Source organism: Lepus europaeus, chromosome 11 (assembly GCF_033115175.1).
Source record: "Lepus europaeus isolate LE1 chromosome 11, mLepTim1.pri, whole genome shotgun sequence".
Classification (NCBI taxonomy): domain Eukaryota; kingdom Metazoa; phylum Chordata; class Mammalia; order Lagomorpha; family Leporidae; genus Lepus; species Lepus europaeus.
The window spans coordinates 11,925,809-11,945,421 of NC_084837.1; the positions used below are offsets into that span (position 1 = coordinate 11,925,809).

Here is a 19,613-nt window from a genome sequence, read left to right on the forward strand (position 1 = left end):
CTCTCTCTCTCTCACTGTCCACTCTGCCTGTCAAAAGTTAAAAAAAAAAAAAAAAAAAAAAAAAGAAATGCATATGAAAACTGCAGTGACCTACTAGGATGACCTAGAGACAAAGGACGGTGCTGGGGAGCATGTGCACAAGCTGGAATCCTCAGAATTGCTGAGGGCAAGGAAAGTGCAGAACAGCCATGGTAGAAAACAGGTCAGCAGTTCCTTAAAATCCAACAAGCAGAAACAAGCCAAATGCCCAGCAGGTAAATGGTAAACAAAATATGTTTTAAAGCAATGTAATACAACTCAGAAATAAAAAGGAAGTAACTGGTGATAGATGCCACACAAATGAGCCTAAAAAACATGCATTGTAAATGAAAGGAGCCGGAGGCAAAAGAAATAATCTGTGATTCCATTTATGTGACATATCCAGAAAAGGAAAATCTTCAGAGACAAGAAGCAGATTAATTATTGCCTGGTGCTGGGACACAGGAATCTTTTTGGGGTGATGAAACTTTTCTTTTACGATTTATTTGAAAGGCAGGGTTACAGACGGGAGAGATAGAGAGAAAGGTCTTCCACCCACTGGTTCACTACCCAAATGGCTGCGATGGCCAGAGCTGGGCCGATCTGAAGCCAGGAGCCAGGAGCCAGGAGCTTCTTCTGGGTCTGCTACATGGGAGCAGGCACCTAAGCACTTGGGCCATCTTCCGCTGTCTTCTCAAGTCATAAGCAGAGAGATGGACTGGAAGAAGAGCAACCAGACAGGAACCAGCATCCATATGGGAATCCAGCACAGCAGGCAGAAGTTTAGCCTGCTATACCACAGCGCCAGCCCCATGGTGGAACATTTCTAAAACTGGACTCTGTATTTACTAAAAATTATTGTACATTCAAAATGAGTGAATTTTATAGCATGTAAATTATTCCTCTATGAACTGTTTAAAAAACATACTCTTAAAAAAAAGTAAAACACAGGAACACAGGCTTAGCACTTCTGTTGATGTCTTTTATATTATAATTACATAGAGAATCAAGGGTAAGCAGGACTTTACCGTAAGATGAGAACATCCATTGGCTGAGAGGAGAAATAAGCTGATTTGGGGGCTTAGCCTGCATTTGTGAATCAAAATACATACTTTGTATCAAAGAATTACTTTATATAGTGAGTATTTTTTTTCCCTTTAGGGTTTTATGTATCTTTGCCTGGTTAAAGCTAGTTGTTTGACAGTTGGTAAAAATATTTCTGCAGGCCTAAGTAACATCCTGTATCCACACACTATGCAATGTGAATGTGTTATAAAAAGGTAGTTCATGGTGCATTCAACTTTATCTGTAAACTTAGACATTCTGTTAGTGTAAAGTCATTCACTATAAAGTCATCCTTTGATGAACTGAACCAGCTATACAGTGAAGTTATATTAGACACAATTATGCAGTGCAACTGTTTCCTTAGTCACAATCTGGCAAGAGTTAGAGGCATTTAAAGCTAAAACAAATTTGTATGAATTAGAAAAACAGCAAGATTAGAGAGATAAGGTTAATACTAAATATTAATCTATAGTGATGATTCACTGTTCCCAGGTTATAAAAGGTATCTAATAAAGGTAGAAAATCAGATGTTTTTGTGCCACTGTTTGGCTCTAAATGATGTGCAAAATCTGTAGTGTTTTTGACAGTGCTGTAGCAAGTAAGACAGCTGAGATGATTAGCTTACTTGAATGTGGACAGTCACCTAGGTTGGCTGGCGCAATGGTCATAATATTTCAGGAATTACTTTAATTACCTTGTAGGACTACAGAGAGATGTTTGCTTTCTAGCAGGTACACAAGTTCTGCTGAATGTTTAAGGAATGCCCTGAAAAGAGAAGGAAACATACTGTTAAAAATAAGATTTCCACTACAATATATTTCAGAAGTGTACAACTTGCTTTATTGCACTTCACTTTATTGTGTGTCACAGATACGCATGTTTTCAGAGCTGGAGGTTTGGGGCTGGTGCTGTGATGCAGTAGGTTAACCCTCCGCCTGCAGCGCCGGCATCCCATATGGGCAGTGGTTCAAGTCCCGGCTGCTCCACTTCTGATCCAGCTCTCTGCTATGGCCTGGGAAAGCAGCAGAGGATGGCCCGAGTCCTTGGGCCCCTGCACCCGGAAGAAGCTCCTGGCTTCTGAGAGGCCCTGCTCCAGCTGTCGCAGCCATTTGGGGAGTAAACCAGTGGATGGAAGATCACTCTTTCTGTCTCTCCCTCTATCTGTAACTCTACCTCTTAAATAAATAAATAAAATCTTAAAAAAAAAGAGTTGGAGATTGGTGTCATTTCTGCGTCCAGCAATTCTATCAGTGCCACTTTTCCAACAGCATGTGTCCCCTTCATGAGCCATGCTCATAAGATGGAAACATAATTGATAAACGTGTGCATGTTCTGACTGTTCCATCAACCAACTGTTCTCTCATCCCCCTCCCTCTCCTTGGGTCTATTCCCAAGACAGACAAATATTGAAAGTGGGCCAGTTAGTAACTACAATAACCTCTTAAGTGTACAAGTGAAAGGGATGAATCATGCCTCTTTCATTTTAAATCAAAAACTGGGAATGGTTAAATTTAGTGAGGAAGGCACGTAGAAAGCTGAGATAAGCTGAGTGCTAGGTCTCGGGTCAAACAGCTAAGTTGTGAATGCAAAGGTAAAGTTCTTGAAGAAAATTACAAGTGCGCCCCCAAGGAAGACACATATGGTAAGAAAGCAAAAAATCCTTACTGCTGATAAGGTAAAAGTTCTAGTGGTCTCAACAGAAGATCACACCAGCCAAAACATCCCCTACGTCAAAGTCTAATACAGACCCTCACACCCTTCAATCCTATGAAAGCTGAGAGGTGGGAAGAAGCACAAGAAGGTCTGCAGCTAGCGACATTTAAGGAAAAAAGTCATCCTTACAACATACAAATGAAAGCTCAGAAGCTCCAGGAGGTCATTAAGAGATTTAGCTAAGATAGTTGATGAAGGCAGTCACACGAAACAGATTTCATGCAGATAAAAACTGGAAGAAGATGCCATCAAGGACTTTCAGAACTAGAGAGGCAAAGTCAATGCTGGTCAAAGCTTCTGAGGATGGGCGGATTCCCTTGCTAGGGTCTAACATAGCCAGTAGCTTCATGTTGAAGCCAGTGCTAACTGACCATCCCAAAGAATTACAAGAAATTTACTCCACCTGCGCTCTATTAATGGACCAAGAAAGTCCAGACGACAGCACATCTATTTACAACATGGTTTACTAAGTATGTCAAGTTCACTGGTGAGACCAACAGTTGACAATGTGCCTGGTCACCCAAGAGTTCTAATGAAGAGGTACAATGAGATTGTTGTTTTTATGCCTGCTAAAATAACATCCATTCTGCAGCCCACGGATCAAGAAGCAACTTCAGGACCCAGTACTATGCCACAGAGTAAGTTAAGCCACTGCCTTGCTGCCATCAATACCAGTTCAAGTCTCTGCTACTCTACTTCCGATACAGCTTTCTGCTAATGAACCTGGAAAGGCAGTGCAGGGTGGCCCAAGTGCTTGGGCCTTGCCACCACGTGGGAGACCAGGATGGAGTTCTTGGCTCTTGGCTTCAGTCTGGCCCATACCTGGTTGCTATGGCCCTTTGGAGAGGGAAGCAATAGATGGAAGACGGCAGAAGATATAGATCTCAAACCCATGCCCCCAGCCCCATCACTCTGCCTTTCAAATAAATCTTTAAAAAAAGGAATTTCAACTTTCAAATATAATTTAAGAAATACATTTTTTTAAGGTCACAGACAGTGATTCTTCTGCTGGATCAGGGCAAAGTTAAATTGAAAAACTTCTGTGACAGATTCTAGATGCCAATAAGATTTGTGACTCATGAGGGGTGGTAGTGGGGGTCAAAATATGAACATTAACAGGAATTTCGAAGAAGCGGATTCCAATCCTCATGAAAGACTTTGATGAGGAGGACTTTGAAGGGTTCAAGACTTCCGTGGAAGAAGTAACCACAGTTATAACAGAAAAAGCAAAAGAACTGGGATTCACCTGCTGCAACATCACAAGATAATGTGAATGGCTGAGGAGTTGCTTCTTAAGAATGAGCAAAGGAAGTAGTCTCTTGGGACAAAACCTACTGCTGAGGATGCTGGGAGCACTGCTGGAGCGGCAGCAAAGGGCCTGGAATATCACATACACTCGGCCATCAGCGCAGCAGCAGGTTTGAGAGGACGGTCTCCACTCTGAAACAAGCACTACTGGGGGTCAAACACTAACAACACCGCCCGCTAGAGAAGTCTTTCCTAAAGAAGAGTCAACTGACGAAGTAAACTTCACTGCTGTCTTATTTTAAGAAACTGAAACAGCCACTTGTCTTAAGCAACCACCACCTTGATTTATCAGAACCACGGCCTCGAGGCAAGATTCTCCACCAGCAAAACAAGGAGGACCTGCTGAAGGCTCAGATGACTGTCAGCAGTTTTTAGCAAAAGAGTACTTTAAAATTAAAGCATATGGGGCCAGCACTGTGGCGTAGCAGGTAAAAGCTGCCATATGCAGTGCCGGTATCCCATATGGGCACCGGTTCAAGACCCTGCTGCTCCACTTCCGATCTAGCTCTCTGCTATGGCCTGGGAAAGCAGTAGAAGATGGCCCAAGTCCTTGGGCCCCTGCACCCGTGTGGGAGAACTGGAGGAGGCTCCTGGCTCCTGGCTTCGGATTGGCACAACTCTGGCCGTTGCGGCCATCTGGGGAGTAAACCAGCAAATGGGAAGACCTCTCTCTCTCTCTGCCTCTCCTCTCTCTGTGTAACTGACTTTCAAGTAAATAAAATCTTTAAAAAAATTAAAACACATACACTATTTTTTACACATAATGCTATTGTATACTTAATAGACTTCAGCACAGTCTAAGCCTAATTTTCTGTGCACCAGGAAATCAACAGATTTGTGTGGCTTGTTTCATTGTGATATTCATGTTACAGCAGAGGTCTGGAAGACAACCTGTACTATCTTTGAGGAATGCCTGCACTTGAAATCAGGCAAATCTAATCTTTCACTACATGTATTTGCATTCTTACCTTTACGAATTTCTTTGGTATTTTTGGATTATTCAACAGGGTATGCTTTGTGATTTTTCTATCAGGGAAATTAACTCTTCGTACAAAAGAAAAGGGGTTGACTGATACAACATTCATGAAATGACTCAAGTACATAAACAGAGATTAGTGGCTGCCAGGATCCAGGGGTGAAGATGGAGGGTGCAACTATAAAAGGGCAGCATGAGGTCATCATGTGGTGATGGAGCCATTCCATATTGTGACTGTAGTGGTGGGGATGTGATTCTATGCATGTGACAAAATCGTGTAGAAACACCTGTGCATAGACCCACAAGTGGAAGTATGTATCAAACTGATGAAATCTGATTAGATGTACCTGTAGATCCCACCAATGCCAATGTCCTGGTTTTGATGCTATGCTCCCATTATCTACAATGTTACCACTGTGGGAAGCTAAGTGAGGAGTCCATGGCTTTCTGTACGATCTTTGTACCTCCTATGAGTCTATAATGATTTCAAGATAAAAAGCTAACGAAATGAAAGAAGTTGTACAAACCTGACATATTCTAACCACCGGGTACTTTCCAGTGAAGATAACCATTTTTCTTCAGTTTCTTCAAAAGGCTCTGTAATAAATATGGCAATTTTAAATATGACTAAAGATACAGGCATATATAAACACAATCACACATTTTAGGCTTTTGAAGCTTAATTTTATGTAAGTAACATCAGAGGTAAGAGATAACATCGCAGTTTCTAACATTTAAAAGTTGGCTCTCAGTGTCGTGAATCTTCACTTTAGTAACACAGAATACACATCTAAAGTGACTTGTTAGAATTCTCTATCACATAAAACAAAGCACTCCCCTGGGCCTATCTTCCCTCTGGCTCTCTGGGAAATGTCAGAGAGGCCTACTAACGCTGCCTCCCGAGGAGCGATGCCCAGCCTTCCTGGTCAGCCTGTGCCTTGATTCTGGCCATCCTGATCTGTGTGAACAGAGGCCCAGGCACTGTCTCACCGCTTCCTGACTGCAGACCTCACTCTGCTTCTCTTCCCCAGCCCTGCTGCCAGTGCTGCCTCTTGAGGCTTTGCTTATGGGGCCCTGGGGGCTGAGCGCTGCAAGAAGGAGGCGGCACCTGTGCCCAGCCCAGAGAGCAAGTATTCACAGACACTCATGCTGCTGCAGAGCTCTCCTTCCAGGCAAGTGTCAAGGCTGCCTCTCCTCACCCCCAGGGCACATGGAAGCCACCTGATAACAGACACATTAGAAAACTTGATACCCAGGTCAGGTCACCCTCCCAAATATAACTAACTGTATGCATTAAAACCTTAAAGTAAGTCTGTCTGTAAGGTAGCACGGTGCTCCACTCAGCGGACGCTTGTAGAAAGGTGTTCTATATGCCTTTCATGACGTAGAGACGATATCACAGGTTCACTTTTTTCTCTCCAAAACAAAAAGCAGCTTAAATCTCACTTTCTAGATTTTTATATTCTCATACAATAAAATCTGTATACATATCTCAATGAGCCTCTCCTTAAATATAATCTATTTCTATATCTTTAAGGAACATCACTTTTCCTGATAGGACTCATACAATTCTTTACCCTCCATACATTTATATTTATATAAATAAATATGTATATATGCATATACATACATACACACAAACACACACACCACATATGAATTTGAAATGAGTGAAATTACCATTAACACATAGTTGCTTTAGTTTAACAAATGCTGCCTGTATTTCTTGAATGTTAGGCAAGGTCTTATCCAAATCAGATTTGTAAACGTCACTTCTCTGTGGATGACTTTTAGTTATTGCATTACAAATCCTAATAAAGACAAAATCATTTGGTCACTAGTCATTCGTTCATCACTAAGCACTTACTACAGCCACGATACCACCCTAACAGCTGGGGACAGAGAGCTGAAGAACAAGCCTCAGCCGCACAGAGTCACGTTTTCAGCAGTGACCAGGTCCGTAACCAGGAGAAAACAGTGCTGTGGCCAGTGCCCTGGACAGCTCAATCCAGGCGACTTGGGGCTACTTTAGATCAAATGTCCCAGAAAGCTCCCCTGTGAAGACAGCACTGAAGCTGAGACTCCAACGACTAAGAACAGAGCAAAGTCTGGGTAAAGTGTTTGAGGCACAAGGAGCATGGAGCAAAGGTCCTGTGGGGAAAAAGGCTGGGCTGCTGGAAAAATCCAGGGAAGGCAGCCAGGCTAAACGACACGCCTGAGGGAAAAAGGTGTGGAGAGGGGACACCAGGGAACCTGTCCTATTCAGGAATAAAAGTAGGAATGCTGACAAACAAAAGGTACTGAGTGGATTCTTAGCTTGATCAATTAAATAACCCAAATTGCCACTGGCTGTAGCTTTACACCTAACTCTTACACAACTGTGTTGCAATCTTACCTTCTTTTTTTTTTGACAGGCAGAGTTAGACAGTGAGAGAGAGAGAGACAAAGAGAAAGGTCTTCCTTCCATTGGTTCATCCCCCAAATGGCTGCTACGGCCGGCGCTGCGCCGATCCGAAGCCAGGAGCCAGGTGCTTCCTCCTGGTCTCCCATGCAGGTGCAGGGCCCAAGCACTTGGGCCATCCTCCACTGCCCTCCCAGGCCACAGCAGAGAGCTGGACTGGAAGAGGGGCAACCAGGACAGAACCAGTGCCTCAACTGGGACTAGAACTTGCAGTGCCGGCGCCACAGGCGGAGGATTAGCTAGTGAGCCACGGCGCCGACCGCAATCTTACCTTCTTACAGCAAAATTACTAAGTGGGCACTTAACCAGTTTAGAAAACAGGGCTTAGCGTATTTTGTAGAATTGTTTCCTGCAGAAAACCACTCTTTGTTCTGTCAGAACCATGTGCACTCTGTAATATCTTTGGTTGTGGTAGTCCAGTTTTCCTAATGATTTTGTTAATGTGCCGTGAAAGACTGAAAATTCGAGTGTCGTGTATATGCTATTCTATTGTGAATGGGTGGGATTTATGTAACAGCAACATTTGAAGATACTTGTACTTGATAGTCTCTTAAGGAAGAGTTGCCTCCAAATTTGAAGCTGGAAAGTCACTGGAATAACTTTTAAAAAAAAGAATGAAAATTCATGGCTTTTTAGTTTTTTGGTACGTATGTTAAGAATTGTGTACAAATTAAAATGTGTGTGCTGATTCTCAACACCAATAAAATCTCAATTATGGACAAAAAAAAAAAAAAAGAAAACAGGGCTTAGAATATGACAGTTTCTAATGTGATTAAGAGGACATTTAAATCCACAGAGAATATGGATTCATGTAGACTGTGGGCCCCTCCTTTCTGGAAAACTGAATAGACGTCTGAGGACCACCTGACAGTCATCTGATTCAGCTCAATGATGTCGTGGAAAAATCCCAAGATCTGGCAGTAGGTACACGGGCTGGGATATTTCCGAGGTGCCCAGAGCCTGGTTTCTAAGATCTGCTCATGTGCTCCTAATTTAGTCAAATACAGAACAAATATCCTGGGTACTTCCTGGGTGTCAACTATGTAACAGTGTGTTAAACAGACACATTCCAGTTAGGAAAGACAAACATCAAACACACACACACAACACAATTAAAAACTGAAATTAAGTGTTATGAAGGAAAGTTAGAGACCTCCACAGAATGGCGAGTGAGGCCTAATCCGGAGGAAGGCTCATCTTAAAAAGTATGCTAGAAGAAGGAGGACAGCCGGCAGGAGTGGAAGGCGATGTGGAGGAGCAGGAGGGAGGCAGCCCAGGATCGGGGAGGTGCAGATCTGTACCACAGGATGTGTCCAGGGTGTGCAACACGGAAGGAAGAAGTGACAGCACTTACAATGAAGTAGAGGATTTGCCAGCTTTCTGAAGAATGAGGTGAGGAGGATCTGACAGAACATAGAGATGGGGAAAGCAAAGAATAAAGGCATCAAGGCTGAAACCTCAGTTTAAGAGTGGGCTTGTGAGGCGTGCAGGCCGTATCCGTGAGTGTGCTTTTGGAGAAAATGAGTCTACAGGGCCTTGAGACCTCCACACGGAATATGTCAAATTAGACTGGAGAAATAAATGTACTGGTCACTAAAGCCACGGCTCTGTGTGCACTTCTTCAGGGTGAAAATACAGACTGGGAAGAGGAAGTGGCCTTAATCAGCCTCTAGGCAAAGTCTGGAGAAAGAACAACGGGCGTGCCCATGGGAACAGGGGCTGCAGGAGCGGAGGGGCACAGCAGCCGAGGGCCCAGAGGGCTTCCCAGGGAGCTGTCCCCAGCGCGGCTGCTGCTGCTGGAGCTGAGAGGCCCCCTGCTTCAGGGACGTTACTAACAACTTCAGCAGGCGCTGCCACGCTCATGTGCGGTGGCTCATCAAAAGCACTTTCCTAGCTACTGTGACTACGTAGACCTTGTAAGAGAAAAATAACAAACAATAAATACAAGAAAAGTTGATTTGTCCTGAAGTGACTCAATTGGACCTCACAGCACTGGTTTTTTATTTTTCATCTACTTGAAAGGCAGAGCGACAGAGAAACAGAGAGACCTTAATATCTGCTGGTTTAGCCCCCAACAGCTAGGGTTGGACCAAGGCCTGGAACCCCATATGGGCTTCCCATCGGGTGGGAGGGGCCCAACCACCTGGGCCACCATCTGCCACCTCCCAGGCAGGACACATTAGCGGAAAGCTGGATTAGAAGCAGAACTGCCAACACTTGCGCTGGCACTTGGAAAGGGGACGTGGGTGTCCCACGTGGTGGCTTAACCCACTGTACAATACCCACCCAGCACTGTGAAAGTGTGTTAATGCCACGTCACAGCAAGATGTCAGTCATGTATGATCCTCAAGTGCCTTATAAGCCAAAGATTTATATTTAGTATAACTTAAATGTTAGTAACCATATTCACAATCTCTTAAAAATGGCAATTCTTATATAGAATATATGGTGTTAATAAGACTATGCCACTTGCCAAGTATTTTCAATTAACAAGGAACTTACGGTATACTTATTTATGACAAGTACAATATCTAAAACAACACGATCGTATCTCAGTCACCTCTGGTCAATCTTCCTCTGCTGCAGCACATCTTTGATGAGGGCCATTCGCACAAGGGCACTGCCGTTTGAGTGGCTCCAACACCAGAGCTAGGAAAGAGGCAGACTCCTTACTTAACTGGGTGGAGACAGAGGACATCAGCGTTAAGGAAACCAAACAGAAGTCACTTACTGGTATCCTTCTTCCAACGAAAGAATGGGAAAAGATCTTTAGATCTTGGTCTGCTAAAGAACTTGGCACTACAAAGTATTCTGGAAGGCTGCAAGACAAAAAAAAGAAAAATAAAAAAGATCCTAATCAGAGTATTGTGCTAAAGGCAGGAACAGTGCACTCTACAAACACTGTCTGTAATTAAACACACTTATCCCATTTAACATGCACCCACAAGAACAGCAACGTGGAGTGCTGGTGGGGGTCACTCAGGATCCTAGGCACTACACTCTACACCATGTGCCACATGGCCAGTTCTCATAAAAGTTAAATTTGCAGCATGAGAAAAATCTAAAGAAGGTATCAGAAATCTTTTCCAGAATGACTATTAATCAAATATGCAAGCAGTTATTGAAAAACATAGACATTTTTGTTTTCATAGGCTGCAGGTAAGGAGACGTCTCACTATACAACTGAATCAAAACAAAGCAAAACACCACAAACCCACCAACCCACCTTAGCTCTCATCTTATCTCCTCTTCTCCCATTTCCCAACTCTACAAAGCACCGTCAGACCCTGACGCTGACAATTGCTGGTGGGCAAGCTCACCACCCGTCACCACCCTCCCTCCCTCTTCTTCCTTCCCTGTGGCTAGGCAGGCCCAGCCAGTCCTGTCACAGGCTTCTCAGCATATCCCCAGAGCACACTGGCCATGCAGGTCCTTCTCAGCACATCCCCAGAGCACACTGGGTATGCAGGTCGAGTTCAAGGGGAAGCAGAAGACACAAGCTACGAATCCCAAAGCACCTTCCCCAGATCTACACTCCTGTAAGTTCTTAGTATGCTACATCAACCAGGCTTTAAAAAAAAAAAAAAAAAAAAAAGATTTGTTTATTTAATTTGAAAACAGAGTTACACAGAGAGAGAAGGAGAGGCAGAGAGAGAGAGAGAGAGAGAGAGAGAGAGAGAGACGTCTTCCATCCACTGGTTCACTCCCCAGATAGGCACAACAGCCAGAGCTGCGCCGATCCAAAGCCAGGAACCAGGAGCTTCTTCCAGGTCTGCCACACAAGTACAGGGGCCCAAGGACTTGGGTCATCTTCTACTGCTTTCCCAGGCCATAGCAGAGAGCTGGATCACAAGTGGAGCAGCTAGGACACGAACCAGCGCCCGTATGGGATGCCAGCACTGCAGGCGGCGGCTTTACCCACTATGCAACAGTGCCAGCCCCAATATCAATCAGTTTTAAGAGGACAATGCTTTTTCTTTTTTCCTTCCCAAAAGTCTGCTTATCTGAATGAACTAAAAGAGAACATCAGTCTTAAAATAAAGCATCCAGAAAAAAATCATGTATACTAAATGATATTAAACATATTTTTAAAAGAAATTCCTGGTTATGTTTGGGGATTCTAGGAAACCAGCTCACTATTTTGAAAACTGGAAAGTAAAGAGGAAAAAAGTAGTGATTTATACTGCCTTTCTGTTTTTTAAAACTTTATTTATTTATTTGAAAAACAGAAAGTAAGTGTGAGAGAGGGAAGGAGAGGAGAGAGAGGGAAAGGGAAAGGGAGATGGAGAGCGGGAGAGGTGGAGAGGGGAGAGGCGGAGAGGCGGAGAGGCGGAGAGGCGGAGAGGGAAAAGGAAGAGAGGATGAGAGGGGAGAGAGGGAGAAGGAGAGGGAGAGAGGGGCCGGGAGGTAAGGAGAGGGAGGGAGGGAGGGAGGGATTGAGATAGCTTTCACCCAGTGGCTCACTTCCTAATGCCCACAACAGCTGGAGCTGAGCCAGGCAGAAGCCAAGAGGCAGGAACTCAAGGCAGGTCTCCCACATGGGTGGCAAGGACCCACCTCCCATCATCATTGCCTTCAAGGGTTCACAGTAGTAAGAAGATGGAATCAGTCAGGAACAGAGCCAGGACTTGAACCCTAGCACTCCAATTCAGGACGTGGGCATCCCCGGTGGCACCTTACCCTTCCAGTCAAGTGCCCAGCCCCCACCCTGCCTTGCTTACATAACCTGTATTTCAGGGTACTAGTGAGCTGGTCAGAAAAAAGGTCTGAAAGAAACATGACAGAATTGGAATATGATTACCAGCAATCCCTAATGAAGTAAGAGATCTAGGCAATGATTCTCACTCCCAAAGAGCACTATTTTTGCAGCTAAAATCTTAATATAAATTGGAAGACTGTGCTGGATGGGTTAGGTTGACAGCCTAGAACCCTGGGTCAGCCAGCATCACAATGAAAAGGCAACTGAAAGACACACGCACACATATACACATGTGCACATACACAGTCACATACTCTTCACACACACACACTGAGCCAGCCTCAGATAGAAGCTGATCCAACAGGAAGCACACACCACCTTCAAATGAGACACCGTGGCCAAAAACATCTACCCTGAATCCAGTGAAGCCTCTAGAGCTAACACTTTACAGGAAATACAGGAAACAGAGGAATGTGTTAATGGACACCACAGGGATAAAACCAGCAGCATCTGAAGTGTGGAAAATTCTACGGCACAAATGACTTGGCTTTGTCAACCAAAAAACATGGTCAGTAAAAAAAATAATGGGGAAACACAATTGTGTATTAAAAGGTTGAAGAGACACCAACCAAATGGAACCTTTATACTTTGCTTGGACCCTGTCTGAACAAACCAACTGCACAAGTTAACAACATAAAAGCAAACACACACTGGCTAGACTATTGATAATAGAAAAGAATAACTGTCAATTTTTTTCAATAGATAATGGTATTGTGTTTGTTTAAAAAAAAAAAACCTTATCTTTAAAATATTCATTTAAACTAATTAAAAACAAAGATTCCACTGCCCATAACTTGAAAGTTATCCATGACAGCAGAGTTCAATTATTCACATCATAGGGAAGTCACCCCCAGCTTAACAGCAGTAAAACTGTACTTACCAAGTAGATACCATGTAACCCTCGTTAACAGAACACACTCTCCACCCGGAAGCACCAGTCCTCTTGACTTCTCTGTCCCAATCTGAGTAAGTTTCAAACAGCGGAGTTTTTTGGCTACTGCCACCACCTGGTCCACTAAATCCACCTCCTCCGCTTTCACAGGGTACTCCATTCACGTTGCTGGCTGCAGGAAAGAGCGCAAGCTTACTTTTGTGCACGTCGTATTTCACGCAGCATGCACTCCCCCCATTCCGTGCTTCCGGTCATGTGTGCACTTTGTAGTTTCTCCACTTTGCTGCATCCTTCAAGCTCCTCAAGAACTGTCTTGCCCTTCCAGGCTAACATCCTTACCAGCTCTTTGCCAGCAAACACCGCTGAGCTGCCCGTCCTCCCCCAGATCTGCCTCTCTGCCTCCACCTTCCTTGAAGACTTCCACGGGATCATGCTGGCTCCTCTACTGTGCTGACATCTTCTCCCTGCCTTTCACTGACCACCTTCCAGGCAGTGCACAATGCCTGCTGCCCATATTTCTTCTCTGTTTATTGCTCCTTAATTTTCAGCAGTCGCCCATCTCTCCCATTCCATGGACACTACAGCTGAGCCTCCCTTATCACCTTGCCCTACACTGTTGGGTAAATCCAAGTCCCTTGCTTATTTTCTCTACATTTTACTCGCGAAAATGAACGCATCCAATAATTATCTCTGTTCTCAAGCCCACCATAACTTTCATTTCTCTAATACTGACTTCTCATCTAATTTGCTATTTTCTGTCTGCTCATTAGAAAATTCTTGGTTTCCTGTATCTACTCAATTTTCCTTTGAGAAGGTCACACAAAAGGTTCTTTTGCTTAGCTTGAGTGTTGTCCCCACACATAGACTTAGCAGGTGGAACTAGACTTCAATTTCCTTAGCAAGGAGGCTTCCTATAGAGGGGTGCAGCTATCTCCCAGGAACATCCCTCAGCCTTGAGTGTGCCTGCAAAGTGACTAGAGAGAAGCTATCCCACAATTAGTCAGGTTTATGGCAATTTGGGGTGACAGGTGGCACAACTCCTCTTGACACAGAGTCTCACCACCACACACTTCATCTGTGGCCAAGTCCCCCCGCTGACATCCCTGACAGGATATCCTACTGGCTTTGAACCAGACAGCAGTTACAAGACACTCTTCCCTAACATGATGCTTTTATGATGCTAGTACCTGGCCCTACACTTCTAGTTGTGTTCATTTTCCAACTGAATGAAGACAACCTAACAGCTTCTCTTGGTCTTAAAGAGCCTCACTTAAATGACCTGGCCTTAATTCTCCATTCCTTCCAGTTCCCATTGTCCTCTGTAGCCATATGATGTCCTTCATTGCCCCATGAATCTACCACACCCATTGCTACTATTATTTGTTAACTCCTGGTACAAGTATTTTCTGAGAGCCCACCAGATGCCTATGTCTAAGAGCAAAATGATAACATTTGATCTCTATCTTGGAAGCAGTAACAGAGGAGTAGGAAGTGACTGCAGTAATCGCAGTGCACTGGATGTCTCAGTGCAATGAAGACGCGGAAGAGGAAACCCCTAACTCCTGCTGGGGAGGAAGGCTGGGGCAGGAGGCTTCAAGACTTGACCACATCTGAACAGAGTGCTAAGGAGTGAGTCATAGTGGCCAGGTGGCTGGTAAAGATGACGCAGACACACTGGCAGAGAACATAAACAGGGTACAACTGTACAACATCAAGTAACTAAATACTGTTAGAGCAGTAGGGATGCAAGCGACGGTGGGAAAGAGGCCAGAGAATTAGATGGGGTCTGACCTCTACGTCTGCGCTGTAGGAAAGAAAAACTGCTAGCTGTAAGTGCCCACTGAAATATAAATTAAGATGAAAATAAAATTTGAGTTCCTCAGTTGCACTAACCTCATTTCAAGTCCTCAAGAGTCACATGTGGCTAGTAGTTATCCTTCTAGGCAGCACAGAGGAGAAAATATGTCCATCACTGGAGAGTGCCGCTGTAGATTATGAAAATCCTTATGCAACTGGCATCATAATTACTCAGTATGAGACCAGCATTACGGTGTAGGAGGTTAAGCCACCGTTTGAAACACTGGCATCCCATACTGGAACGCCACCCCAAGACCCAGCTGATCCACTTGCTATCCAACTCCCCGCTAATGCACTGGGAAAACAGCAGATGATGGCTCAAATATCTGTATCAAAAATACACAGCACCACGTGGGAGGCTGGATTGAATTCCAAGCTCCTGGGTTCAGGCTGGCCCAGCCGTGGCCATTATGGCCATTTTGGGGGATGAACAAGCACTCTTCCTGTCTTTCCCTCCCATCGTCACTCAGCCTCTCCAATTAAAAAAGAAAAAAAAAAAGAATTAGTGATTCTGATTTTAGGAATTCGTTAAATATGAAGATGGTAATTCTAAGCCCACCTCCTGCAGTCTAGCTCATCTCAGCACTTTCTGTGGGGAAACACAACCACCAGAATATGCACTGGGCAGCTCGGGCACAGTGGTCTCTCCAGAACGTAAAACCTGCCAGGAATTATCAGGCAATTCCCAATCTATACGGAGTATTCCACAGCACCAAAACACAGAAACCTATTCAATACCAGAAAACTCTGGTGACTCATCATATGACTAAACCAGAGGGAAAAACCCACATGACCAGCTTGGTAAATATAGGAAAACATTTGACAGAGTTCAACACCTGTTTATCATTTTACCAAAAAAAAAAAAAAAAGAAGAAAAGAAAGAAAGAAAAAAAAGAAAGAAAGGAAGAAAAAGGGCAGCAAATTTGGAATAAAAGGGATTGTAACTTGAAACAGGGTATTTATGAAAAATACACATCACACGGCATCCTCATCAAATCCAGGAACAGAAATGATCCTGCTAATGTTACTGCTGTTCAACACTGTACCAGATGCCCCAGCCACAGCACTGTCAGACAAGTATAAAGGATACACTCAGACTTTTAAGAGGGGTGTGTAAATAGACTGATAACAAAGCCCTAGCTGAGAGGCTAACACTGAATAGTTTTTAGTGTTCTGAGCTGAAGATTTTGTTAAGCAAAGCTGAGAACGTGTTACTGCTATGAAACTGTTTCTCTGTGATCTAGTTTAGAAGTCTAAGCCTAGATTTCCTGTTAATTTTTAGAGAGGTTCCAGTTAATTCGGTCCACTATTATCAGTTTGGCCTCAAGCAACAGGATCAATAATAACAGTGGTCAGGACTAGGTTTTTAGCCTAGCAGTCACTCCACATTGAGTACTTGGGTTTGGTTCCTGGCGAGAGATCCTAACTTCAGCTTCTCTGCCAATATAAACCTTTGGAGGCAGCAGGTTATAGCACAAATAATTAGGCTCCTGCCACTCACATGGGAGATCTCGGTTGAGTTCCCACGCCCAGCTTGAGCTCTGTTTGTTGAGCATTTGGGGAGTGAAACCAGTGGAATGGAGTGAGAGTTGAGTGAGCCAGTGCCTGGTTCACATAGGAAAAGAAAAATTACCACATTAATGACACTGCAGAAGAAGGTAAAAAGAGGACTGTGATCATTAATGTGTTCAAAAGAGAAAGAAAGTGGTTCTTCAAAGTGATATTCTGACTTTATGAGCCTGTGGTGAACCTACGTAGTTGTGTTTCTAAAGGCCCCAAAGTGATTCTGATGCCTATGGCTGACTGATTTAATCACGGTGCTTTATAACTACATTGAGAGTAGTAAAAGAATTGACAACAAACTTTAAAAATTCCTACAATGGTTCAAATGGATTATGTATTTTTTAAAAAAAGATTTAAACGAAAACCCAATACCAAGACCTATGTTAATATAAAGGATAAAATTTAAAAATAAATTTCACTGAAAAGGTGCATTTTCTGATGTGAAACCACAATGTAACCTCAGATCTCATCACAGCATTCATAAGCAGTTCCATTAGGAGGCAGAGCTGCTGACACTGAGCCTACAAACAATGTCAGGTGGTTTTCAATGACTCTACTCCAGGGGCCGGTGCTTGTGGCATGGTGGGTAAAGCCACCGCCTGCCGTGACGGAATCCCATATGGGCGCCGGTTCGAGTCCAGCTGCTCCATTTCCTATGCAGCTCTCTACTATGGCCTGGGAAAGCACTAGAGGATGGCCCAAGTCCTTGAGCCTGCACCTGCATGTGAGACCCGGAAGAATCTCCTGGCTCCTGGCTTCGGATCGGCCCAGCTCCAGCCATCGTGGCCATTTGGGCAGTGAACCAGCAGATGGAAGACTGCTCTCTCTTTCTCTCTGCCCCTGCCTCTCTATAACTCTTTCAAGTAAATAAATAAATTTTTAAAAAAAATTCTTTAGTCCAGAAGCATAATCTGACACCTTATCAATTTTATAACAAGGGTATACCTCTGCTTTTAAAAATCTTTGCCCAATAATAATCTGATCAATGAAAAGAGTTCTCATGGTTTCTTTTCAAGGTGAAAAGAAAAAACAGAAATCACTGTTGTTGCTAGTGCTCCCGTGGTGTCTGTGTAGCAAAGTTCTGAACCTTGTGGATGCTACACATTTTCCTGTGCTCAGGACACCCACAGAAGTGTTTGGATGACTGCTGAGCTTTGCAGAAATGGTTTCCTACTCTTGTGATGCCAGATGTGAAAGAAAATCTCACAATGTTTAAGGTCAGGTAAAAGATTCTTTTCTTAAACAGTTGCAGGGGCATCTTCTAATTTCAGATTTTATTGTGGAAATAGCATTGCCACCTACCTGCCTGCAAAAAGGACTCCTTTAATCCAGGCAATGAATCAAGATGTCATCCAGAAGTTCAAGAGTAGGTTATTGGGCATCTTTCACTCACAATTTAATGAATTCTGACTGTAGTGTGTGGAAATTTCAGGCTTCTTTTGATCTTAAAGATGCAGTTTATGCTTCTGTAACAGCATGGAAGGATATTAAAGGATGTTATCCTATGAGTCATCTTAACAAAACTTTGGCCAGTGTTATGTTTATGAAGTACTTGTCAAAGTTGGACGAGTTTGAAGAATGTAATATAAAAAGGTATTGCTGAATGTTTTAGGTATTAAGTTTTACCAGTAAACTATAGAAGAAGAAACAGAGGAACTGACTGATAGAAAACCCAGTAGGAGAGGAGCTACTTTGGTTTTTAACTGTTTGAAGCATTATAAATTTAAGATGCCTAGCAGGAATGAAGGAAGAAAAACGTGAAAAACAATTTAGAGGAGGCATCAGGTTACCAACTGTGGAACAGTTTACTGTATTTGCTAAGCCCAAGTCATTAAATTACTGCACCAGTCATGGGTCTATACACCAGACCAAATTATTTCTATTAGAAAAATAGTAGCACGAAGAATTGGTTTGTTTCATAAACAAGTTTAAGTGGGAACTGAAGACTGTCTCCTTCAACTCGTCTATAGACCCCTTGAAACTTTCAATGCTACTCTCTTGCAACTCTGCAAAAGGATCTTATTGAAGGTAACTGGTGATCACCATTCTGTAAGCCTGATGATGACCCAAAGGAACATCTACCTAACAGTGCAGGAACTATACTACTTTAAGATAATAAGTGAATTTAGTTTATATTCAGAAATAAACTTAAAAATACAAATGTATTGTTCAAGTCTAAGTTATAACTAGTGTACATTTTGATAAGAAAAATTAAGTCACAATACTTTTCATCCAATTTCTATATTACACTATAAGACACAAGTTGTTCTGCAAAGCATTTTTGCATATAACATCTCTATAGTCTTGATATCTTTTAACATAATAAAAATGCACTTATACCATACACTGAGTACCAATACTACATTTTAATGTATTTACAATACAGTGATGTTGGAATATACTTTTATTTTGTAGGTTATTTAAATTATTATCACAGGGTTCAAGGTAACAAAATATAAAAGTCCAGTACAGTTATTAATAATTTGTAAGACCCAGACCAGGCTGCAATGAATGAGTCTTTCATTATACAACAGACTGATTTATTTTACTTCCTCAGACAGAGAACATGTGCTTCAATCTAGCTGACATGCAGTCATTAACCCACATGTGGGCTAACACACAGCCTTTTTGTTTTCCTCTATCTTTGTAAGATTTTTTAAAAAAGTTTATTAAAATTATACCTGTATATAATTAGAAAGTACAGAATCACAAGCTCCTCTAGAATTTTCCTTGGTGACATCACAGCTGACCCAGATAATGCAGACAAAACTATTCTACCTGCACAAAATTCTGTCATTTGGATAAATGTTCATCTTCCTTTCATTACTCTTACTCAGAAACAGAAAGTATTTTGGCAATCTTAATGAAATCCATTAAAATTTTTAACCACTTCAGCTTTTGTATGAAATTACACCTTGCCAGAAAAGATTATGCTTTTCAACTACTTTTTAGATTTTTGCCAGTGTTCTTAAAAAGTAAGATTATTTTTACCAATTAAAAT

At 42.9% G+C, this 19,613-nt stretch overlaps 1 protein-coding gene across 2 annotated transcripts in view; it reads right to left on the bottom strand.

The window, feature by feature from the left end:
• Positions 1 to 19,613, bottom strand: part of MTMR10 (myotubularin related protein 10) — a 57,211-nt gene that overhangs the window by 12,398 nt on the left and 25,200 nt on the right. For both annotated transcript variants that reach the window (XM_062205003.1, XM_062205002.1), the window contains exons 7-12: positions 13,181 to 13,364; positions 10,273 to 10,360; positions 10,102 to 10,190; positions 6,761 to 6,891; positions 5,608 to 5,677; positions 1,778 to 1,848 (exon numbers count right to left, since the gene is read on the bottom strand). In XM_062205003.1, coding sequence (XP_062060987.1) covers positions 1,778 to 1,848; positions 5,608 to 5,677; positions 6,761 to 6,891; positions 10,102 to 10,190; positions 10,273 to 10,360; positions 13,181 to 13,364 — 633 coding nt within the window. The remainder of the gene's footprint in view (positions 1 to 1,777; positions 1,849 to 5,607; positions 5,678 to 6,760; positions 6,892 to 10,101; positions 10,191 to 10,272; positions 10,361 to 13,180; positions 13,365 to 19,613) is intronic.